The sequence below is a fragment of the Cyrtonyx montezumae genome, unplaced genomic scaffold (assembly GCF_038088225.1).
Source record: "Cyrtonyx montezumae isolate F1298 unplaced genomic scaffold, pur_monq_1.0 scaffold_17, whole genome shotgun sequence".
In the NCBI taxonomy this organism is placed as follows: domain Eukaryota; kingdom Metazoa; phylum Chordata; class Aves; order Galliformes; family Odontophoridae; genus Cyrtonyx; species Cyrtonyx montezumae.
Genome location: NW_027071903.1, coordinates 22,693,192 through 22,719,172, shown reverse-complemented (window position 1 = coordinate 22,719,172; position 25,981 = coordinate 22,693,192). Strand labels below are relative to the sequence as shown.

Here is a 25,981-nt window from a genome sequence, read left to right as displayed (position 1 = left end):
ATACAGTGTGACACCGGGCCACGCGCGGCGGATGAATACAGTGTGACACAGAGCGACGCGCGGCGGATGAACACAGCGTGGCACAGAGCGCCGCCCGCCGTCCCGGGCCCGCTCTGCGCGGCCGCTCCCACTCCTCAGCGCAGACCCGCCCCGCTCCGCGCGGAACGTTCCAGAAGAGCCCGCGGACGCAGCGCAATGAAGCGCGTGACGCCGGTTCGGACTTCAATTACTTTATTTTTTTTTCCAAACAATAAAAAATAAATTAGTCATAAACAAAAATAGTTAACGCTTTTTTTTGTTTGTTTTTGTTTTCATCAAAGAGGAAATGTATACAGTGTGAAATGGATGCTGTACAGGTCTGGTTCAGACCTGAGCGAGTCAGAGAGCATCGTGCCTGTCCTGTGCTCCACTCCAGGAATGGGCTAATCACGAGGCTTACATTATATTATCCATTTACAGTATGACATATATACAAAAATACATATGTAATACTTGTGCTATAACGTTCCATACAAGCTGGGGCAGCACGGTGAGAGGGCTGGATGAAAGGTGAGTAGGATATGTAAATAAATACATATTAGGTCCCTTTTAATAAACATCTGCATATTCTAAATATTTGAAGCATTTTGGTGCAGCAGCTGGTTCCGTACACACAGCTCAGAATACAAATCTCCCATAGACATCTTGTATTTACAAATAACAACACAATAAGTTACAATAAAGTATATCCTTCTTCTGCCAAAATCAGTTATCAGGGTCAAGTAGACATAAGTGTTTATACATAAAAAGGTTACAGGTTTTTTCGTCACTCATAGTTAGGCTCACTCTCCGTGTAGGTAAGGAAGGCTTCAGGCCCTCCCCACCCTCCACGTGCAGCCCAAGTGAGTTCAGCGTGGGCTTCATAGGCTTCCACATAACCCCCCCCCCCCACAAGACCACTGCAGGACTACGTCTCACAAGATCCAACACAACACAGCACAGCTCAGGCCAAGCAGTAAGGAAGATTGGTGCTGCGAGCTGACTGATTTCTTAACATTAAGCTCTTCTCTGAATATATTGGTAGTTTGATTTATGATCCTTTGAAGTAAATTGGGATACAGAAGACTGGGAAGTTCTGTATGCTGTGTTAGGAATAAAGGAAGTTTATTTCTGTGTTCAAAATGTCATGTTTTGTATTTCAAAAACAAAGGAAAGCCCTGGAGAGCACACTAGGATGGATAGGTAGTAAGAATGAAGGCAAGATATTCCTCCATAAAGGCATCACCTCCATAGCTGTTTAGAAGTCCTAGTAGCCATGAGCTGCTTCCAGCACTTAACCTCCTTCCTCCCTGTGTGATGACCCCTGGCACTTCCTAGAAGGGCTGCTCCAAAAGTAATGCCTTCCATTTTGTTGCATTAGTCCATGACATCAGAGGCAGATGTTGGTGGAACAGCAGCAGAGGGTGAGGGGTAAACCTTCCCACCAATAATCCACTACATTCTGATGCTGTGCCAGAGATGGCAGCAGAGGGACAGCCTGGCAAAATCTGATATGGAAGTGCATAACATAGGTGAGGAATTGAATTCCTCTATGCAGAAAAAATGGCACCCATTGACATTCACTGACATTTGCTTAATGCTTATGGAGACCAAAGAGTGGATGCGAGCACAGTGAGGCAGTGGGTGGTGTGTTTCAGCAGTGGCAGTGATGCAAAAGACAAGCCACATTCCAGATGGCCATGCACAGCTGTCACATCACAAAACAAAGAGCATTTCCATCAGCTCATCCACATGAATTGCCTAAACGAAAAAGACCATTCTGCAGCCGCTAATATGCTCTAGCAAGTAGTGTTGTTATGTTCTTTGTATCTGTTGCAGTTTCCACAGAAATAAATAAGAGGCATTACTTTCAGAGCAACCTACATAGGACTCAGACATACATAAAGTAAGCAGCAAAGTTCTGGCAATATTGCTGCCCCATATGGTCTTCTGTTCTTCACATTTCATGTACCTACCACAGTCAGGGCTACACTGCCCGTTTTGTCACGTCTAGGTGAACAAGCAAGCTAAAACCTCTCTGCATTAACACGTCACTAACTCAGCATGTTCTGCAACACATTCTACTTTTTCTTTACAGAATGAACCAACTCTGAACTGCACCATATTATCATAAAAGTCAGAACTAACCAACAAACTTGTTAAGCACTGCTTCATTCATACAGGAAGTTCTCCATTTCCTGATTCACTCAAGCAGCGGGGAAAGGAGGAAAAAAGATTATGTATGCAATGAGGAAGTCACTGGTTCCCTGTGCAGGGATACTGCAGTAGTCCTGCATTAAGTCAGAGAGCACAAGCACCTGAAAGGTAGCTGGCTTGCAAAAACACCCACATCTTCTGCACTGCACTTCTCAGGACTCCACTGCCAGACACAGGGTCATTCCCATAGCAGCAAACCTCATGCTTCCACATTGTCTCCAGTTTCTCAGCTAGTGAGAGGGAGAACTCCATAAATTCAGCTCTGCTAGTAAATGTTGTCAAATGGAGTATGCAACTGCTATACACAACCAAGTCCACCTACACATGCTTAGACCTGGCACTGAGCAGGAGGTGACAAAACAGATGGACCCCTGGTAACAATAAACTGCACAAACAGTCTTCAGTTCTAGGAAGAAAGTGCTTGAGACACAGAACCTGCTCTACATGGAGCTGATTCTGTCCAGCTGCATGTCTGGAAGATACAAAAGCAGTATGCCATTTTTTCCCCTGTAAGCACTTACACTGATTAGATTCTATAATAATCTAAAACCTACAGCACTCTTCTTATACTAACTGTGGTCTTTCTGGATTGTATAAAGTGAACATCTTCAAGGTAAGCAGTTTTTCTTTTTCCTTTTTTTTTTTTTTCTGAGGGATTTTGATTGATGTTAAAATATCGGTAAAAGGAAATATAAACAATCGCAGAAGCCTGAATCAACTGTTACTTATATTTGTTCTAAACTTGATCTAACTTTACTGCATTCACAAAGGCCAACTCTCATTTACAGTAAGATCATGACAGTAAAGTCAGGCCCCTGTGGGCATCATCCTAAGAGAGTACACTGCTCTATTAAAGTGAATGCTATAGTCACATTTCAAAAATACACTTTGTGTGACAGTGAAATACTAGCATAGCACTTGCATTGTGCAGGTAATATTAGTTCTACATCAAAGTGCTGAAAGGAGAGTTCATTAGTTCATATTTCAGGAACTAGTATTTTGATTATACTGAAACATGAGATGATAAATGATCAGCTAGATTTCAGCAGTTTCCATACCCCAGATGTTCAATTAGGTGATACAGTCTTTTTTAACTGCTACATCTGAAATCTGTCCTTTAACTAAAATAAAAAAAAACCAAAAACCACCAACCAGCCATGTATTATTCGTATATGCATGATTAACTGCATTCAATTCACAAAGCTGTATAGCTTAGCAGTAATACAGGATTATATCACTACATATATATTCTCGGATATCTAGCTCCCATTCATTGATTCCTTTAGTGGCAGCTTAATGATGCCTACGTGGTGACAGTCCTTGTAAAGCAACCCAATGGTCATACATTCTGGAGCATAACAACAGATTTTATGGAAGACCAGGTTCACCTGTCTGCTTGCAGGCTTGCTTTCTCACAGCCAAGAGTATGTGCAAGCAGATTATTGTCTATGGATTGCTTGCAAATCTGATTACCTCCACATATTTCATTCTCATTGTGGCTTTCAGTAATTCTTTTTATGGAACAAATACTTTCCTCAAGCTGACAGGATACGTTTCCTTGACACAAAAGAGGTAACAGCAAAAACAATATACTGTATGTCAAGATCTGCTGCAATGAGACACAGAGATGAAAATCTGTCCTTACAAATACTGGATTCCAGGGCTGATTATGCTGCACTTCCTCCATATCAGTCTTAGGTCAAGAATCTAATGAATATAATATGATCATGAATCTTAAGTTATCCTCATGAATAGATTTTCGTAATACAAGGATACAAAACTGAAAAAGCTCTGTGAGATCATATCATGGTTTTCTAATTAGTTTGTCTGTTTCTAGAGGCTTTATGTCAACTAACTACAGTGAAAAAGCCCAAGACATGGTACAGAGAAACATCTGATGTCATTAATGGTTTATAAGCACAAACAATAACTTCAACATTCAGGGGAAACACTTCTTAATACTTCATTGTGGCTGAAATATATTCTTCATAACTGACTGAATCAAAATATCTAAGATTTGTCTCAGTCCAATGCAGCTTTTAGACTAGAGGGGTTCTACCTTCCTGTGCTTGTAGTTTCCAGCACATGAACTGGTGTGACTAATAACACAGCAGTAACCTTTGCCTCCCAGTGCCCACTCTTCCACATCATCTCTACCCGAGTAGTAAGAAGAAAATAAAAACAGATGCACATTCACAGGTGGATCACCTAAGATGGGCTCTGATGCAAATTCAAGATGAGGTCCAAAAATGGCTCTTAATCAGTAGCAGGACACCTTAACTGCTGCACTGTTGCATCACTGGGAGAAGTTTAACACATTATTAAAGCTGTTTTTCAATTCAGGCAGCAGGCACCTGAAAATAGATGTGCAGGATGTCACTGTTTTAAAAGTAATAACCACTTGAATCAGCAGAGGTGTTAATTTCTTCACTCGGCCTTATCTGTACATCTGAATGACCTCACAGGCTAGAGAATGTGCAGATAATGCAAACATTTTCGTTTGTATTGCACAGCACATTCTACTTACCTTTAGCAAATCATGACGCTGAGTACAGTAACTGTAGAAATGAAAAATTATCACATAAATTCATTGAATTGTAGTCTTCTTGCTTATTCCAGCTTCAATGCAAGTTAAACTCTACTAACAGACACTCAGCAAGCAAGTGGAGCCATTCTTGAGTGGTATAGAGTAGTATGAATAGACCTGATGAATGAAACACTGACTAAAAAAGACAAGTATGTTGTAATAACTGATCAAAACCTGAAAAACACCAATAGCTGACATCTTCTTATGACAAATACTCAGCAATGACACTCACAGAGCCTACTGATACCAAGAGTACAGACTACTACAATGCACAGAGGTGTGCATCTGTTGGTGGCTGCTTCAGAAGGCTGAGATTTGCAGACAACATCTAGACATGGCATTTTGGCACGGTACTAGTTAAGCAGTAGTGCAGAGACAAGACATTAGGCGAAGTATCAGTTCACTGAAAAACTGCCCTACAGGAAAGAGACCTTGCCAATGCAAATATTTTTTTTTAAACACCAGCAAAGGCTCCTCACCCTTCTGGTAAATCTCACTGATGGCTGCAGCTGTTAGAGACTTCATGGGCTAGAGGCACTCTGGTAGGTAACGTTTTAAAATCTATAAAAAATTAGAAAAGTATAACTCTAAGGGGTTATGAATTAAATATAAAGGCACTTTTTGGCAGTCAAGTGTGTATATATTTGCCGCCTGAGGACAGGAAGTTAGCTAAAAGTATAAGTGAAAGAGTATAACCATTACTATTATGAATGGACTGAAGTAATTAAAAATATACACGCGAGTGCTAAGAAACTGAACACGAATGGGTCTCCAAGGGGTGGGTTCTTGTGAAATAATTCTTTTCATGTGCACGTTTCATTGATTTGATCTACTACTTTAAGGCAGTTCAAAACACCAAGTGTAAGCACTCAGAAATTAATGCAGCAGTTGCACCCATACTGGATAAATATCTGTAGTAATTGCCTAGCTCTGAGTTTTTTTAAAAACATTAATTTCATAATAGTAAGGCTGGTATGCTCTTTAAAGAATTATTCGATGAGGAGGTGCAAAGAATATTATCAATACAAATTAATGCTTTTAAAAGATCATGGTTTTACAACAAGCATTTTTAGAAAGCTACAACTGCACGATAAATGTAACTGAAAGGGTGTGGCATCTTGATGTACTCAGCAGTATAAGATCCATCTCTTTAAGAAGCTAAAACTGCTCTAGTCAAAACAGTAACACTGTTCAAGCTTCATCTGAAGACTGACATTGCTGCTTTGAGTAGAAGAGTATTTGTTATCTGTGTCCTAGAAACCCAGACTGTCTATTTGCCACACGTGTACAGGATGCACAACAGGCTGTTTTGTAATAGGTGTAGACACAAAGCCGGGCCTGAACCACCACATTGCAATTGTAGTATTTATCTTTGCAGTTCTCATCTGTGGAAAAAAAAAGCAAGAGAAAATAAACTGAAGAGAATAACAGCAGAAAAATAAACAACCAATGCCTTCTCCGTTACCCTTTAAGGTTCCTTTAACTTATATTTAAGCATTCACTGTCAAATTAAAATGGGCTACCTATGCAAATAACTAGTTAAGTGATTAACATTATTCTATGTTTAATCAAGATATATAAAGACTTGGATGAAGTGTAACTGTCCTCATAAATATTTATAAAAATTGTCCTTTTTATATAATATCAAATATATATATATATATAACATATGTATATATAAAAATGATTGAGAAGTTTTTAGTTTTCTCCACTTAGGTACCTCTCCACTTCATTTTTTGTTTCCTAGGTATTAAATTCTTGTGGGAGGCACATATGGCAACAGAACCTGCAAATATTAACTTTGAAGTAATGCCAAGTTTAAATAAACCTCTGCTGAATCATCACCCTCATTACAAATGTTGTGATTGGTTGAAAACCAGTTAACCAGATTAAGACAAAACCAAAAACAATCAAACAAAACAATTGGTGTCCTTAATGTTCCCCATTACTTCTTAAGCTGTACTGATGTAGTCTGATCACATTTTCAAGTTTTTGTTCACAACCAACAGGTTTAGTTAGAAACAGATTTTAAGTGACAGCTAATATTTTCATATTGTTAAGTGATCATTGAAACTAAGGAATAAGAAAAAGACCAGATGACAAAATGCTAATATTGTTTACAAAAACAATCAATTCTGTACAAGTCTGCTTTAAATAGAGAAGAAACAATGACAGCAGCTCAATAGTATTGTACAACTGTACAACACTGGTATACCAATTTTTAAAGTAACTAACTTATGTTAAAGAATTGCTCCCATTATTAAAATAACTGTTGTTGAATAAGACTTCAAACTGTTTCTGAATACTTGCATTTTCCTTTCCTTAGCATTCTCATCACCGTTAAAGTAAAATCTGTAGAAGAATGATTTTAACGCCTGATAAACTTGATGTGTGTATTTACTATGTAGAAAATAAAATGATTAACTGCTCTTAATGTCTTGAAAATCTTGAGGAAAAATATTCAATCCACACTGGAATTTTATAAATAAGAAAAACACTGTTTTCTATTTATGTTCTATATTAAATATTAAATGTTATTTTATGTAATGCTATTGTTTATTACAGAACTTATTATTTGATAGTATTTGATACCTGATATTTTGTTGTTATTTTTTTCCTCAGGTCTCTGCAAAGTGAAACAATTGAGCATGCAAGGAAGTTGCATAAAAACACCTGTTTGTGCCATTCCACAGAAGCGCATTTCTCACATTCTTGGCAACTTCAAAAGCAAGTCAGTTTTTTAAGTACTTCAAAGAAAAAAAGAATCTTTAATCAGAAATGAAACAACCAGAGAAAAGAGCCAAAGTTTGTGTAAAAACAAAACTCCTTGCTGGAGAAAGAAAAATTCCTACAATCTCTGCAAGATCATTAACTATTTTCTCCACTAGATGGAGTTCCATGGTTAAAACACAAAGTTCCTCTACTTTACCTATTTCAGGGATACAGTCTTGTGTGTTACATGGTTCTTTTTCTTCAGGTTTAAGCTGTGGATCACAGTGAGTACTGGTTGTCATATCATCTGATAGACATCGGACCTCTCGAACTCTAAATCCTCCTTCACAGGACTTGGAACACTGAAACAAAAATGGACGTTCATGAAGACTGTATTAGGTTTGCTAACATAGAGACAAAAACAGGAACCTGAAAGCCAGATCCATGTATATCGTTATAGTCTTTATCAACTTCACTACTTCTGAAGTTTTTTGGTTTCTGACGGTAAAGACCTTAACACGGAGGGGCAATTTCCTTCGAAGTTCAAATACATTCTTGTCTGTAGGGGGTGCAACTGAACAAATAACAGTGCTAGACTTCAAAACTGAAATCAGGCAAGAATGTTTCCCTTTCTGAATTTATTAGTTAAGATTCCTGCTTCTCTAAATAGACTTACTCCCTTCTGCTTATTTATATGTAGCTCCCAAATCTACTCTTTCCACAGTGTTCATATTCCTTATTTAAGAACTTCATGTACTGAACTACTTAACCACACTGGCCTTTGCAGCCCTTCTGCCTCCATTTATATACAGTCAGGAATCATTTTAATTGCTATTTGTCTAGTGCCTGCTTTCAGTACAATGATTTATTAAGTATTATAGGTTTCTTTTAATTTCTAAAGAAAATATTTCAGTGTTCCTTCAAAATCTGTTTCAAAGCCAAAGACATTTGTAATTGTTAGTCCTGGTATTTCCAAAGTCAATTATTACACAAATTATCATTGAAGCAAATCCCCTGTTGACTTCAAGAATTCTGTCTGAGTGAGGTCTTTCAGTGTTGGCTCACTGTCCAGTAAGACCTAAATGCTCACAAGCTTAATTAAACCTGGGTCATTTGTAATTACTGAAACTTTAATAGCCCCAAAGTAGTCAGAATCTTTTATGACTTTTTTGGCATAGATTTTTTTTCCTAATACTGCAAAAAGAACTTATCACTAACATAAAATAAGGTACTGCAGCAAACTGAAATACTCCCAATAACAGAGTCTTAAAAGGTTCTTGGATCTTGGCACACAGCTCTTCTGCAGTTTCAAAAAGAACCAGCCCTTCTGCAACAGTAGAATTCACTGCGTTTTTTTAATATAATTACTTGTTACCTGCCTATACAGAATACTGTAATTATCTTACATCGAAAAACAACAGCTAAAAAATAAACAACTTCCACTGAGTTTTCTAGACCTTAAAGCACTTAAAATGGAACCAAGATAGAATTTAGATGCTACATATCATACACAATATATAAAACCTAACATTCTGCTTTAGTCAGCCACTGTATCCATGACTGAAGAGGTCATGCTGTCTATTCTGGATCAAATACAATGTCTGCTGAAGATGTGAACAGGACAGTTCTAAAATCTCACACAGGGAGCTGTGAAACACCTATTCTGACTACAACTAATCCCCTAATCCTTTCTCTTAAGGTTTAACATTAAGAAATACCATATATTTTTTTGATAACAGTATCAGAAGGACAACAGAAAAAATGCAGAGTATTATCTTAGAAACCCTCAGTTACCATATGCATTTGTACAATAGGGAGGTGGTCACAAAGGCTTACACCTTTAATGACTTCAAGATTTTTCTTAGGAATAGGGACTTTAACAGTGACTAGGGATCTTTGAGTTCCTATCAGACTCTTTGTTTTAACAGTTTCTTTCTTGCACTGCTGTGAAAGAGAGCATATATTTTCACTTTCAGAAGGAATTTACCTGCTGTGTGCTGTGGATGCACATGTCTGGATCTCTTGTGCTTACACACTTGCAGATCCGTATTTGAAAATGAGTTTGCCAATTAAAATTATGTAATCTCACAGTAAAGAATTAAAATAATTTACAGTAACATCAAAGGAGACACTTAGACCTTCATATCTTTACCATGAGAGTAATTTGGATCTTTACTTTGAAATAAACATCTACACACATCTGCAAAATAAGTAATGGCAGTCCAATAGCTGAGCATTTACTGAAAGTGGGAAAAAAAAGATAATTTTGTTTCACTTGGATGAGGAATTTTTCCAAGGTTCCTGACAATGGGAACTCAAACTGAAGCATAAGCTCCACTGAATAATGAGCAAGTGCGGTTTCTTTTTAGTATCATGTCTAAGCCTTATTTAATGATTACAGTTTTAACCCAATCAGGTTCCCTTTCAACAAAGATAGAAAAAGATACATCAAACAAAACAAGCCATAGAAAAGCATGGCAGACTTACTGTGCTCCATTCTGTATGAAACCACTTAGATCCACAGGGTTTGAGGTAGCAGGATTGCTGGCTGGGAGGTCTTTCCAAATATGAGCATTCATAGGGGTTCAAAACATCAAAATTGCCTTCGGTTTTCCTAACACAAATGACTTCTCTCTGTTGAGTTCCACCACCACATTCAGTAGAGCACTGTATCACAGTACAAAAAGTAGTGGGATTTGTTATTCTATTATGTCCTTCAACTCGTTTCTAAAGTAATGTGTTTGTCTACATCACTTGTTCCTTAAATAAAAGAATACATACACATACTTGTACTTAAAATTAATATTAATCAGGAAAAAAATTTATAAAGCATTGCTTACTCCCTATTTTTTATTTAACTAATTTAATTTTTGACTTAATCACCATCAACCAAAATTCATCTCCTTCTTTGAAAAGGTTCTTCCCTCAGTAAAATGCCTTGATCTACCCATGTGTGCTTTTCATGATTGCATGTATCTATGTGTTGCAGTGTTGATTCCAGTTCTGGAAAGCAAATTTAACTCACATGGACTCTCACTGCCCATTTAAGGGTTAAATACACAATACCATTACTGGCACTTTTAAAATGTTTTTGAAGATGGATACAGCAATATATAGCTTTCTATGTTGCATTAAGGGATATTATTTTCAATGGCTTATTCTAGACCTAAACAATTAAATGTTTTTTATATATGTGTATAAATATATATAGACAGAAAGTAGAATTTGTGATACTGCCCCAAATTGGTGATGAATGAAAATGAATGCAGTTAAATAAATTCTATACAAAATAACGTAACTACACTTTCTCTTAACACTGAGCATCTCTGTCACTGCTCTCTTTAAATGGTTATTCCAACAGACTGTGTCTTAAAATGCGTGGTGGCAATGGAGTGCAGTGCAGAACGTCATCCACCAATGCTCCCTGCTCTGGTCTACTGAAAGTCTGCTTTCATTGTGGTATTTAAAGTCAGGATTTGGCTGGTAGAACAGATATTGTCAGACACTTCTTTCACATACTATACAACAAATACTTCATTCCATTGGTATGCACCAAACATAACACCATCTCACACAAACAAGAAAGGTGAATTAGACTTAAGAGAACAGGAAATTGTGAAGGAAAGAAACTTCCTTATTCAGACCAGAATGGAGAGAGTTGGGATGATCATACTGTACACTTCTTTCAGTGATAGCAAGGATGGGTACGAAGTTCCTATTCACCTGCATGGAGTAGTCTAAGTGACAAGACTCAGACTTTAAGTTATTAAAATTGCATGTTTTAAATCTGAAGTTATTATTACTGTTCTACAACACAAATAATTATCACTTACACTTAGAAGCATTTGCATGTAAATGTCCATCTCAGCTGTACCAGTTTAATTTCCAACTCCTTACCAACTGGAATCTGAAATGCAGTGAGTTAACAGTATAGCCAAGAGACTTTTCCCTACAACTTATAGACATGCAGGTGTCAGCCATCATGGAGCTCAGAGAGCCTATACAAAGGGACATCAATGTCTGGGCAGCAGCTGACAGCTTCTGAAATTCCTTTGTTTCTGACAGCAGAAATTTTTAGTAAGAATGAGAAAGAATACTGATGATACAAAGGAAACTATTTATCTTGAAAAGGGAAAGCCACAATACTGGCCACAAACCAGATTTTGTTCTTTTCATCTATCATAACAAACTTGAGCACAAGACAGAAGTCAGCTTTTGGTTTTAGTCACTGCTACTGTCTTATTTTACATGTTCCCTATAAAAGGATCGAACTTAACAGCTTTCTGATATTCCATTTTATAAATATTCTGGATCAGTAGAAGAGAAATAAAAATTAAGGTAAGGAGGAAAAGAAGACAGTCTTAATTTTAATCAAAATAAAAAAAAATAAAGAAAAAGCAGATGAAGAAAAGCAGTGAACGTTAGTTCAGTAAAATGCAGAAAAAAGGTATCCAAACATTCCACAGAGACGTAGAAATATCTCAAGGCACACATCTTCCTTGTGTAGAAAACAAAACCAACAAAAGATTAAAATGCCCGCAGAAAACACAAATCTGTGTTAAATGTAAAGCCTACCTGTGACCAGCTCCCAGCAAACCACTCCACTTTACCCGTGCAGGGCCCATTATTACAGGGAGTTGTTTCAGAGGGTCTGTTATTGCCACAGCCTTCCAGAGGCAAACTGCTGACATGATTGGTCATACAAACCACCGAGCGTGTGCGGATGCCATCACCGCATTCTGCAGAACACTGAGGAGCAGAAGACACAACAAGTGTTCACTAGTTCGTCCTCCAGAGCACAGAATGAAATGAGAAGCAGCAACACCCATGGAAACGAAATTGACGGAACATGGATTGTTTTTACTTGTAATTCAGTTGTAGCAAATCCTCTTACAGTTTTATACCTAAATTTAACAATTTCAACGAGCAGTTCCATGAGCTTCTCCTCTGACCATTCAAGCTGTCAGCCAGGAGAACTCTTACACTGACAAAAAAGGATGAGGTGAGGAAGACTCTGAGTAAGCCCTGCTGACACTGGGAAAGAAATGGCAGAGCCCATCCTGGAACTTTTCCACACTGATGGTTAATAGAGCATGAGAGCACAGTAAAGCAGTAAATATAACCTTCAGTGATAAGTGGTTTCCAAATACTGGGGTAAGCCCCCTGAAAATAATTGTAGTGGTTACTGTTTATTACCCACCACATTTTAATTGTAAGTTATTAAGTACAGTTGTAACAGAAGAGGTGAACATAAAATTTATTTAAATTCAATGTTGTTTGATGATGATATGACATTCCAATATCTAGTATGCACCATTCTCAAATTTTCACTGCTAAATTTTGAAAACTATTATGAAAAATAGTGATACTCAGATCTGTACGTCACATATTTTGAGATAGCATGTATACAACTCGTAAATCACGCACAATAAATTCCATTTATCAGGACTGTCTATGCCCTTATAACCTGGTTATTCACCTTCATCAGTGGGAAAGTCACTGATAATCCACTGTTCTGGGTAGCACCAAACTGCTGGCACTTAAAGAACAGAATAATGCAAGAAAAAATGCATTTGATATATTTATCTCTAGACCATGAAAAGAAAGAAAAAATACATGTAACTTGCTAAAAGGTGCATCTTAATTGAATTTTAATAATCACAAGCAATTATATGTGCAAAGAAGATCACAAGTAAATATGCAGAGTAAAGCATGGAAGAAAACACTTGACTGGCGTGTCAGATATTACTGTTAACATACAAAATAATTAGTTGGGAGAAGCTATGCATTACTTTCACAATGAACAGAACATTCTTTGTGAATGAGTGTTGCTCTGGATATTTTTTTTTAAAATAAAAGTAAGAATAATTTTAAGGACTGGCAATGAGACACAAAACTGAGTTGGCTCCCACTGGCCTCACATCTTATAGTTCATGTGCAGAACAGCAGACAGCACTACCAACAAGCAGACCAACCAATGCAGTCACTCCCCACCTCTCAGAGACACCAGGGACTGCATATGCAATTGGCTGCAAACCAATCTTCAGTTGCTCACACCAATGAATACTGGATGTCTGAAATATGTACTCATGATATATTTATTCAATAGATACAGTAAAGAAAAATATTTTCTCCTGTCACCAAGTCAGTTTCTTTGACAAGATGTTCAAACATAAGGACAAAGTCTTGCTGAAATGGAATCCCTAGAAAGTTAAAAAGAAAGTAATTAAACTTTTTACAAGTACTTTTTAAATAATACACTAGAAATTCAGAACTTGAAGATATGCTTATGTACTCCACTGGAGTAGGAAAAAACTGCTCACAATTTGGAATGACTTCTTCCTGCAACTGCAAAATCAAATAACTGAGCATCTCTTAAATGATTCCTGTAAGTAACATAATGAACCTTACATTTTTTGTTGGTAGCGTACAACAAGAATTTCCATTTTCATATAGACGGAGTAAAATAGACTCAGCTCCTCAGCAAACCAAATTTGATGACTGAAGAGGTCTTTCCAAGGTAAACTGACAGCATTTTGGAAATACTGGGATGATGTACACTGTGCTAGCACTGAACATTTTCTCCTTTATGTAAACTAAACCTAAACTAAACCCATTTCAAAATGTTCCACTCCTAGGTAAACTGATTAACTGAGCCTCATAAATGGCTGCCTTTCAAACCCACTGTACTGAAATAAGTTTGCTGCCTGTTCATATTTTATCCCAGGGAATTATGGTCAAACATTACGCAAAGAGAATTGTGCATCTACTTTGCAAATACTTAGTTCTTGAGTAATTTCCATTTGACACTGTAATTTGTCTTTATGCTTTGCGAACAAAACAGAGCTGAGAATACGTTTAGTCAATAATTTAATCCAGAAAATCTCCCAAGTATTATATTTTAAATAATTTTGTATTAACTGGGCTTACATGTCAAAGGAAATACCAAGTGGGAAGGCATTGGGCTGTCCCACCCTCGGCTTTAAGATTTCATTACAGATTACCTACCCTCAGAGGATTTATACAGCAAACTTGAACTTGAATGTTTCAGAGATAAGGTTTCCACCCCTCCCCTTTTTTATTTCCTTCCTTCCAATGAAAATCTTCCCTGTGAAAGCCCTAATTTCCAAAGTTCAAGGAATTTAGTAGGGAGTGTTTGGATAATAAACCCTCTCCCTTTGGTTTTTGCAGTTGACACACCCACTAATTTCAGTTTGGTGTCATTGATTTGTCACATTAATACACAGTGACTGCCATAGCCTAACAGTGTATGGCATGTTTTGTTACAAAAACTGAAAAGAACTTTCATGATCTGCAACTTCTCTTTTCTGATCCTATTTCTAAAGATATTTTGTTTCACTTTCTTGTTTTAATTGGCAGAAATTCCTTCAGAAACGTTAGTCTGTGGAACACCCTCCCTAATTTTAAGGAGTCTGTCATTTCCTGTCTTCCTGGTGTCCTTCCTTCATCAATTCAACTTTAGCAGCTTTCCATTCCCGTAAAAAAAAAATAGAAAAAAGAATAAAAAAAGATATCAGTGCTCTGACAGCTTCCAGAAAAACAATTTTAACATCAGACCAAGAACATGAGGCTAGTTGTTGCTAACTTTAAAAACTGTAAGTGGAAGCCTGAAATTTTGTCCCATCCACAGGGAATGGTCGAGCAAGTAAAAGCCTTAAAACTATGCCAGTCCCCTTCCACTAATGCACCAGTACTGCTCACTGCCCTCCACTGAGATGAGTACAACTCATGGGAAAGAAGCTGCAACAAACCTACCATCCAACTCTAGAGTTCTTTTGACCAGTTCTCAGCATCATGGCTAGCTTAAGTTTTTGGAAATTATTATTATTTTTTGATTAAATACCCAATTTTGTTCCTGTAAAATGCTCCCCAATTTGTACAGGATTTATCATCTACCATAGTTAAACCTTCACCTTCATTATAATACAGTATTTAAATGCATTATTCTATCAATGTTTTTGCATTATTCTATCAATGCAAAAAATGAAACTGAATATGACCCATTTATGAAGGATCTTATCATTATCTGCCTTCTGAGAAAACCAGTATCATTACCCTTTCAGGTAACAGATTTCAGAGGGATTTTGTAAGCTTTGTTTTATCAGTACAGAACTAAGAGCTGTGATTTCAGGAGCTCACCTCCAGCCACACTTCCCAGACATGGAACTCAAAGAACATTAACACTGTTGAGAACAGCTTGATTTCTTAAAAAAAAAAAATGAAGAGGGATTGTGTCTGAAGTATCCTTATGTATTGCCAAACTTCAAGACACCGTTACTTAAATGATTTCCCTTCAGAGTGAATCAACATACATAGTAGGAGGTGGATCAGAAGTAAGACTCCTCCTGCATTTAGTCCAGCAAACTATCCTTCCAAGGTAACAAGAGTTTAGAAATATGCTTAAGACACTTCAGCCAGATCATGATTGCTTCTGCATACGCACTGCTACTTTCCTTGTAAGTGGCTGCTAACACTGTATTTATTACTAATGAACAGTATTCCAGCTCAGAATAAATAGCACAGGCCTTTAAAGCGGTGAGGAAGTCTCAGGGCACCAGTAGGGCTGATTGGCCCTCACAAGTCTTGTCCAGGGTATCCACCTACATCCCCTGCTCATGGGCCCAGGGGCTCCCATTGAGCTCTACTCCAAAGTGCCCGTCCTCAGCCACAGCTTAGCCATGGGACTCACTGATCCTTCACCCTATGACTTGCTTCCCAGCTTCATCTTAACCCTGCCTCACTACCGTGAATTGGGCTAGCAAACTCTGGGCTTCTACTGAACTCACTGGACCTAACTTGGATCAATTTCTCATCTTGAGCTCGGGCCTACCTCATCACCACGATCCCTTCTCTTTTGGACTCTCTTGTGCACCTGTCTGCCACCTCTCAGCCAGCCCTGGCCACTAAACTGCGATGCTGCAGGCCTTGTCTGGCAAGGCCTTCGCCATGATGACTTTCGCTTCATGCTTCACAACTTCACATTCCCAAACTGGACAAAGCAGAAGGCTTTTTTATGTGTTTATCTAAAACCCTACAGAGTACATCTATGCAGAAAGTTAATGAGTTATAGTAAGCAGTCAGAACTCAAAGTCCAGAAACGGGTTACACATGTCACTGCAGAGTTGGGCTTGAATAATTAATCCCTCTGACAAAGCTTTTGAAGCTGATTTCTACTTCTGCACTCAAGCACCAGTAAAGTTAGTACTGCTAAGTATATGGGTAAACCTAACTTCCCATAGGATGTAAGAAAGAGAGGACATTCTTTTCAGATGTATTCAAACACATTCAAAGTGGGCTTCAAGTGAAGAACGCTGTCAGTTTTGGGCTCTGGATGAGACATCTATTTGCCTGAATGAGGCCTGTAGGGCAGCTAGAAGAAAATAATGGTCACTGAAGTAAAAGACTGTGCCTTCTATGCATTAGATCTCCCAAAACAAGGTGAAGGCTTATGTGAAGCTTTTGGCAGGTGAACAGACAGAGATCCAGTGGTAGGCATAATGGAAATAACAGTACAATAGATTTTAAAGTATTTGACATTGGAAATGGCAGTGCCTCCATACATGATTTGATTTAGTAAATAATCAGACTTTCAGAATTTGATTTCTGGGGGACATGAAACAGCAGGTTATACAAATATTAGAAGTTAAATTTTTTTAGTATTTTTGTGAACACCAAGTATCTTTGTAATTAACGTCACTGTTCTGTGATGAGCTATCCGGCCTTAATGTAATTCCAATCTCTGCATAATTTCCAGTATTAAGTTGCAAATCTTTCCTTTAAAATCAAAGATATGACAGCACTGCTCACTCACCAGAACTCTCTTATCTAACTTTAACCAAAACAGTCTGCTTTTAGCAGTTAGAAGTAGTTTAGAAAGTATAAAGCAAATGAATTTTGTCAAAGAGAGATCAGCTGAGGAGAAGAAAAACATTCTCTGTAGGTTTTGGCCACTCTTCTATCCATGTCTCCTTCAAAACTCTCATGGCTATGCATTTCATTTTGCAAATCATGAAGGTAGTCTCAAATTTATGCAGAGAACTTCTGCTTTCATACAATTTTCACATGAAATCCACAGAAAGTGATATTTAGTTTTGTTTTCAGATTAAATTGAAAACAGCAATTATAAAAAATAGCCAAGCACTTGCACAAGCTCCATGGTGGTCTCTTTGCCTTTATCTTTTCACGATTTAAGAGCTTTTACTTGAGCTATACAGACTTTAATAAAAAACTGGGAAAGGAGAGTGTGAGCTGCAATGAACTTCGGTGGTTCCACATATGAGCGGTCAACATACCCACTTGTACCTGTTCGGTAACCTTGCAAGTTTGTGAGGAATAAAGCACTAGTTTTCATAAAGCACACTATAATCCTCTCATGAATGATACTACAGAAGCATTCTGTAGTACACTGGAAGCACTGCAGTTACTCCTTTAAAAAAAACCTGAAACCCAGAGCATGCATTTGATCATTCTGGATTATCATTCCTGATGAGTAACATTTTTTCTTTCTTCTTTATAGCTTATTTTGGCCTCAGAATCTGATTAACATGTAAGATTATCTGCATTTTGTGTTCTTTTTTCTAAGAATGCTGTAAATCCAAAATGACAAACGAACAGAGGAGATATCAATGAGGAATGAATAAAAATGCAAGACAATGCTGCAGACAGTTAGCAGAAAACATTGATGAATCTCCCACTGCTGTACATTAGAAGCAGTTTTCTGCTTCTGAGCCATAGAAGCAATCTTTCCAGAATTTAGAGCTGACAAACAATCAGTCATGTGAAACATTTGCAACAATCTCATCTATTCCCATCAATCTAGTTTTGTTGCTGAGTTCAGTAACGTTCACTGGCACTACTCTGCTGATTAAAGCATGCAGTTTGGTGGATCTCTGGAGTTTTAACACAGTATTCCATCCCAAGAGACTTATGAGACAGGAAGCCATCTTTCCACAAATGCACTTAAGTACATCATGAAGGTTCACCTAGATTGCCTAAAGGCAAATAGAGTTAAAGATAATGTAGAAGACAAAGCCAGACAAAGCTAAAGTCAATCTTCTTCATTTATACTGTAGAGAAATAAGTGTACACTTAAATGTACTACATAAAGGCAAAAACAGATGATTCTTGCTAGATATTTTTAACCTGTACTCTTTCTTTCCCACTGAAATGAGTAAAAAAAAAAATCTGTTCCAAATAGAGCATGGGAAATACTAGGATACTGTATTTACAACTACCTGAAGGACAAATAACAGAACTTGAAATTTTCAGAAAATACGTAGGTTGTGCTGAAAGTAACACATCCTATTTATTTCCATGGAATCTGGAAGTGACTGTGCTCCCATGCACTGTCTGGTGTCCATAAACATTCAGCAAATGTCAATGAATGACAATGGGTGCAATTTTTCTGCATGGAAGAATTCAATTCCACCCCTCTGCACCATTCACACCTTTATGTCAGACACCATTCTGTCAGACTGCCCCTCTGCTGCCATCTGTCACATGGCAAACTGGCACAGAATATTGGCAGGAAGGTTCACCCTCTACTGCCATGCCACCAACATCCACATCTGACATCATGAACCAACTTAATAAAATAGGAGCAGTACCAAAACTTTTGGAGCAGTCCTCATCCAACAGTGTTTTTTAAGGATGAACAGATTTCACTTATCAAATTGTGAAATTTAATGTGCCAGTAATAAAGCATAGTGTCATTTTTATGTTAATATACTGTTTTTCCTAATGCTTCACTAATAAACCAAATCTCTAGCGCAGTACTCCATTCACCACATAACTCTGCACAGGCAGCTTTGATCTGTACCTTGCTGAAAGAGAGAGTACATCCTTCACTGATCTCTGACAGGTCTCTGGAAATGTCTACTTGCAGCATATGCACCAGTGTACACTAAGTGTTTGCAAAATAGGTTCAGGAAAGTACGGATCAGGCCTTCTCTTATGATGATTGTAATCAAGTTTGAGCTCAACCATTTTAAAGTTCCAACGTTCTCAGAAGTCATGATAGGTTCTTTTACCTCTTATTTCGAGCCACAGCTGTAATGTCAAAATACAATGGGAAAGACTGTTCTGTGGTATTTCCATCTGGGCCCTGAAGTAGGCATGTAATAAATCTCACAAAGAAGGTCTGTTCTTGTGAGATTTCCACCACAGTTTTGCAGACTCGACAGGTTTGAACAAGCTTTCTTTAACCATCTGAACTTTTGCCTGCTTATCTGAACCATTTGTGGGCTGCCCATCACTGATCTATGCTTACTGCTGAAATGTGGCTTGGCTTAAAGTATTTTTTAAACAATTGTTTGGGGAGATTACACATACAAAGCCCATACAACCAGGAACGCCCAGTTCCACTTCATGACAAAATTCTCCTATTCTGTGCCTGTCAACAGACGTATTACTGGACAAAGAGAGAAGTCTGATCCCAGAAAACAGCTGATGAAAGGCACAGTAAGAAAACTAACAGTCAACATCCTGGCTTTGCAAAACGTTTGACTGCTCCTACACTGCACTGGCTTTCACTGGAATCACGGATCTGAAATGTCTTTGAAAGTCCTTATTAGGTATGCATGAGCCATAGAAGATTCTGCACATTCCAGTCTGAATCTTCTCTTTTTTCTTTGCTCTTGAAATGAGCTGTTTCTTCCACTCTTCTTTTTGAATCAAACTCCAAACCAATTGCTGGCAGAAGTAATGGTGAATATTGCCAGCTACAGTAGCAAGCATTTGGAAGTAATTAATTTGTTCACTTATAAAAGCTGAGGAGGTAAAAAATCCATTATTCACTCTTTGACCCTAAGACATTTGCTGTAAGAAAAACTCTGGTGTTTTCCACATTACCTGCTTCACTTCTATGTCTCATTTAATACATACAAATAAGCAGAATAACATTCTTCAGACCCAACCTTCAGCTACAAAAAGTACCTTTAATTCTGCGGCATACAAAATGTCAGTGTAGGATAACAAAGAAAAAAATGGATTCTAGAAACTTCATGGGAATGTGTGTGCTTTATGTGGTAGAACTGTATTAGCTGATGATAGTAGCTGCAAACATTTCCCCTCCTCTCCCCCATAAGTCATTTACTCAACAGTAAAATCTTTTCTATTTCCACTAATATCTGTAATACAATGGATACCTTTCAGCCATTGCTATGCAAGAATGTACACTGAGTGAATCACAATTGGGGAAAAAAAAGTTCAACTTCTAACTGCAAATACTTACTGGTATATTGGTGTTTGCTTCTTTTTTTCTTTATAAAACCTATTTGAGTTGTCTGGAGGTTGGAAGTTTTGCAGGTCTGTAACCTTAGCAAACCCAGATCAGTCCTTTTAACATTATGTGACACACCAGGTACTGTTATGATTTGTGAAGTTCCTCACACTTCTCTACATCCAATCATGATGCAAATCTTCTCAGTGCCCAAATTTGCACACAGTCCTGGTTTTCAGAGATTCTACTAAAATTATATAAATAATGAATCCGTAAAGTTAAATCTTTATGTTTCTATGATAAGTGAAATGATTTGCCTGCCAAAAAGATCAGTCAAAGAAAAGGCAGATATAATCAGGATTTCATAGAGAGTGAAAACTCAGCTTGTGGATTGACAAATTTTGATATGCAGTCATCCATGAGAGGGTCCAAAATACCAATTTTGCCTTAGTTTGAGTTCATCAGCCTTCTAATGAAAGCACACGAGCACCAATACTGAACAGCTGCTCAGAACCTAGATGAGGTACGTTACCACTCTTTGCACTGGTTTTATGCTGAGAGTCAGACTCACTGGAATTAAAAAATATCTCCATTCATGAAATACAGAAAGTCTGAATTCAGCCTTGCCTGAGTTTGTGAAGTTGTTCTCCTCTTTTAAAAGCTATAGAAAAATTGTCTTATGATTTCAACTTAAAGACACACCTCAAACTTCAATCCCTTATAGAAACAGCAGAGGAACTCCTAAAATCTGAAGCTTAACACTTGGGGCTAAGCAAGGCAGAATAATAAATCACCACATTCAGTATTTTGGGAAGTTCAGACACAGATCCAATGCTAAATCCAGATGTTTGGCCATGCACCCACAATCTATGCATTCTTGCATCTAACACAAACTCACAATGCCCTTGAGATCCTTGTTTTTCATATATTCTTTTACAGATCAAAGACAAACATGGAAAATACGTTCACTCCTTCTATGGCTAGACACATCTCTTTTTTTTTAATTCTGATGTATCTAAGATGTTTTAGAAGACTTTGCAGTACATAGAGATAATGAGAAGCCTTACCCTGTCACTCCATTCTGTAAGAAACCAGCTCTTAGCACAAGGTCCCATGTCACAGTTCTCAATATCATTTGGCCGCAGCTTCATGTTACATTCCTCATCATCAACAATGTCCCCAAGGTTGCTGACACATTTCACATCTCGGGTCCTCTGCCCCACTCCACAAGGTACTGAACACTGTAACAAACAGTAGCTTGCATCAGGATTCTATGCAAAAGATTTGTCCCATTTTTTCATGGAGTTGAAAATGTATGGCTAATTTATTCCTAATAACATATCCAGATAAACATCTTAGATTGCTAGGAATGAGGAATAAAAATGTGTTAGTAGTTTCAAAGTCATATTTTCAGTCTGTAGCATTCTACTGCATACTCTGCAGATATATTTGAAAAGCATAAAATTAAATCCTACCTCCAATGAGCCACACTGTATTTAATCAAAATGAACTGCTGGCATTTGAATAGCACATTGACATATTCTGCAAAATTTTGATCATGGTTTATACACAGCTTAAAAAGTAGAGAAATGAAAAGAAAACATCTTTTGAATCCCTGTTAAAAGTTAAGGCCTCCTTCTCTCTTTTCTTCAGCCAGCTGGAATTTTTCATGGTCTATCTACACACATAATTCAGCAGCTCTGTAAAATTTTTTGCTTTGTTTCATGTCTAGATGAAAAAGACTTATCGCTACAGCTAACGCACCAGAATATTTCCCCTCTCTAAACAATGACCATGGAAGTATCTAGGATGGTTGTCATGTTGGGCAGAATGTCTGTAAACAACTAAGAAATTAAAGCTCAAAATTGTATTATTCATGTTTATCTGAGAATCTTAGCATAGTCTCAAACCAATTATAGTTACATAACTACTGACTGTCTCTATACTTAACACATACGTATGGTTAAGTCAGTCCTCTAACTAAACTGCATATGCTAAGAAAAACCAACAGTCCTCCACCATAGGCAAACCTCCTAGCCTTCTCCCAACTTCATTTCATATAATAGTTTTAAAAAGTAATCTTTGTTCAGAAAGCTTTAGCGTTTCTGTACATAAATATCTGGGTGCTTTGTTCTATGCAGCCACTCTTATTCTAGTTAAGAAAACATTAATTGTCACAGTCATGCAGGTTACTTCTGGACTATGATTTGCTTATATCCAGGGCTATCCACATTTTGCTTCCTTGCTTTAAAGAAAGCCAAATTTAAATTTTTAATTGGTGGTATTAGTAAGAAAATACTTATTCTCTTCTGAGGTTTTATGCACCAAACTAATTAATCATACTTACTGAAGTCCACTCTGTCCTAATCTGCCATTCACTGCAGATCTTCAGCTGGCAAGTGCTGGTGGTCTCTGGCTTCTCTAGGTGATGGCAGCGGTACTGCTGAACAGTCAAGGTACGGTTGGCATATATTTGCCTACATAAGATCTGTCGATGCTGCATACCAAGGCCGCATGTTTTGCTGCACTCAGACCACTCCCCTATGTCCCAGCTAAAGGATAGGAAAAAAAAGGAAAAATAAAAAAAGAACTTTTTCAGATATGATTCATAAGATTCAGCTAACGCTAATCCCAGTAGTACACTTAGGATGATTCTAATGCTGGTAAAACATCTTGAAATAATACTTAAAACTTTGCGTGCAAAATAATCCTTTATGAAGAGAACATTATATACTTCCAGTCTAGCTGCAATGGATGGTACTAATAAGCATGTGTTTAGATTGCACAATTCATGGTTTCAAAGCATTCCACAAACACCAAGTCACTAACAGTTGTGCTGTTTTGTTGCATGTTTTTTATTTTAAAGAATCTACCTATAGTGTATATTTCTACTCTAACAATACCTTCTAAAAATTTAAATAACATTGCATTTGAGTTTTCTGAACTGAGTTCAGTGATGACTCACAAAAATTACCTATTCCACATAGGCATTAATTCATCAGTAAAACTGAAATGGCAAATGATCACTGAATGCATCTAACTTACGAGAAGAAAAAATCCCTAGACATATTTGTCTAATTACAACACAGATTTCACTGCATTTCATTAATCTTTTTGGTAAAAACATTACATCTTTTCTGTTCAATTTTAGTTTCAGGCATAACACACGAGGAAGGGAAATATCTGAGCAGTTCAAACATTTTATTTCAGGACTCCTGTGGAAAATGAGTGAAATCCCTGTACTCTTTTTAGTATTTATATTTTAATATAAAAATTTTACACATAACTTCTATTTTAAAATAATATGTACATATCTGTTTATAGTCTTGATATTCACCTCTTTAAAAAAAACATGAAAGAAGAAAACAAGCTGAATTAATATGAGCTGTCAGAAAGAAAAAGTTGAGAAAAATATTTTACAATTGAAAACATCTCCAAGTAAATTGCTCCAAAAGAGTCACCTGAGCCTGTGATACTGTGAGCTTTAGAAGCAAGGGCTACCATTTCTAAATCCAGTCTTTGAGCTGAGGTGAAGAAATACTGAATCCCAGAAGAGAGGTCATGTTGATAAAGGGGCTGTTGTGAGTTCTATCAGGCAGATCTCATATTTAATGTAACACCACGCAATGAACAGGCAGCTATTGCATCTTACTGATCCAGTGTGAGGCGATGTAACCTACAGAGCCTCTTCTTTAGACAGGTACTTGCAGAAGGCTATCACTTGGGATAAAAAAAGGTTGCCATAGAGAGACCATAAGTGCAGTGTGTGCTTGATTAACCACACAAAACTAAGAAATGACTGGGTTCATTTGCTGACAGCTTCCATTTTGACTTCTCTGAATGCTACTGCTACAGTGAAAAGGGATGAAGACAAATCACTGAGGAAAAAAATATACTCTACACTTCATGATGTGCCTACATGTTCAAACAAATTTCCTACTCAAGATATTCTCCTGCAAAACAGCAAGGACATTGGATTATTTAACTTAATTTAATCTGCAGTATCTTACAAAGCTGGACATGGGAAGATGTTGCAGGCCTCCTCTTCTGGAATAGGTTTGGTGCTGCTGTCACAGTAATTCTCAGGAACTTCCTCATGTGTGACTCTGTTGACACAGTGGAAAACTGGGTACTGGGACCCTGAAATAAAATTTAGAAGATACACTGCAAAAGATTCTGCAATATAAGCTGTTTAAAGCAATAGAATTCAAAACAGATGCAGAAAAAAAAGCATAACAAGCACAGCATAACAACAGGAAATCCACACTAAGTTTTTATCCAAAATTTCCAAATGTACATGAAAACTACACTGCTCACATTGTAATATTAAGCAAAGTGCTCAGTACATAGACAATAGAGCACAGTACTGTAGGGAAAGCTAAGAAAACACCTCATTTCTGTTCAAGCAACATTCAAGGAGGTAAAGATATATCTGATGGAATCACTGCAAGACCCTCCTGTAAAGATCAGAAAACTGTTGGCAAAGATAGAAAAGCATGAAGGGCGTATCAGACAAAAGCTGGAGAAGCCAAACTGAAGTATGGAATGTTAAGGAAAGCTGCTGTGTATCAAGGGTGTAAAAGAGCAACTTGCCATAACATCCTGAAATATGACCTCCAGAAGCAAATGCTGCACATTCCCTTTTAATATGCTTCAGATTTTTAATTATTCTGTTTCTGCTGATTTAAATAGAAGTGTGCTTCGTAATACAGATGCAGCTTTCTACTTATAACTTAACAGAAAACACCAGACCTAGCCATGCTTTGTGCAGCTATGCTGTTGAATATTCACACTGCTTCTTCCCTCCACATTTCGCCTCTCCAGCACTGGAATCCTGCCCTATCTATTTTCTGTGCATGCTGTATGAAGCACTTACCTTTCCCACATGTAGTGGTACACTCAGTTTTTCCAATCTGTTTCCAGTTGTATTCTCGGTTTTGTCTTGATAGCTGCACAGCAGGCACCTGATTTTCTGGCTGATGAGAAGGAAATCTTCCTGGCTGAATAACTGGAAAAGTTCCAACTGACTGTCCAGTGAGAGTGTCTGTCTCCCCATGCAAATCCTCCTCATCATGATTGGTACTTTCAGGCCTTTCTAACTGGCCATTCAAGGGCTCCCCTGATGATGGAAAACATTAAAAACAAGGAACATAATGAATCTCACGTGCAACTATCAGTCTGTTTTCATCCACTAATGATTAGAACAC

General features: G+C 37.5%; 1 protein-coding gene across 2 annotated transcripts in view; it reads right to left on the bottom strand.

The window, feature by feature from the left end:
* Nucleotides 1-1,228: 1,228 nt before the first annotated feature.
* The window catches only part of THSD4 (thrombospondin type 1 domain containing 4), a 213,874-nt gene continuing 189,121 nt past the window's right edge, over nucleotides 1,229-25,981 (bottom strand). For both annotated transcript variants that reach the window (XM_065733783.1, XM_065733784.1), the window contains 8 exons: nucleotides 25,651-25,893; nucleotides 24,785-24,914; nucleotides 23,122-23,326; nucleotides 21,842-22,015; nucleotides 12,110-12,283; nucleotides 10,022-10,201; nucleotides 7,752-7,896; nucleotides 1,229-6,207 (listed from right to left, as the gene is read on the bottom strand). In XM_065733783.1, the coding sequence (XP_065589855.1) occupies nucleotides 6,065-6,207; nucleotides 7,752-7,896; nucleotides 10,022-10,201; nucleotides 12,110-12,283; nucleotides 21,842-22,015; nucleotides 23,122-23,326; nucleotides 24,785-24,914; nucleotides 25,651-25,893 (1,394 nt within the window). In that variant the 3' untranslated portion in view covers nucleotides 1,229-6,064. The remainder of the gene's footprint in view (nucleotides 6,208-7,751; nucleotides 7,897-10,021; nucleotides 10,202-12,109; nucleotides 12,284-21,841; nucleotides 22,016-23,121; nucleotides 23,327-24,784; nucleotides 24,915-25,650; nucleotides 25,894-25,981) is intronic.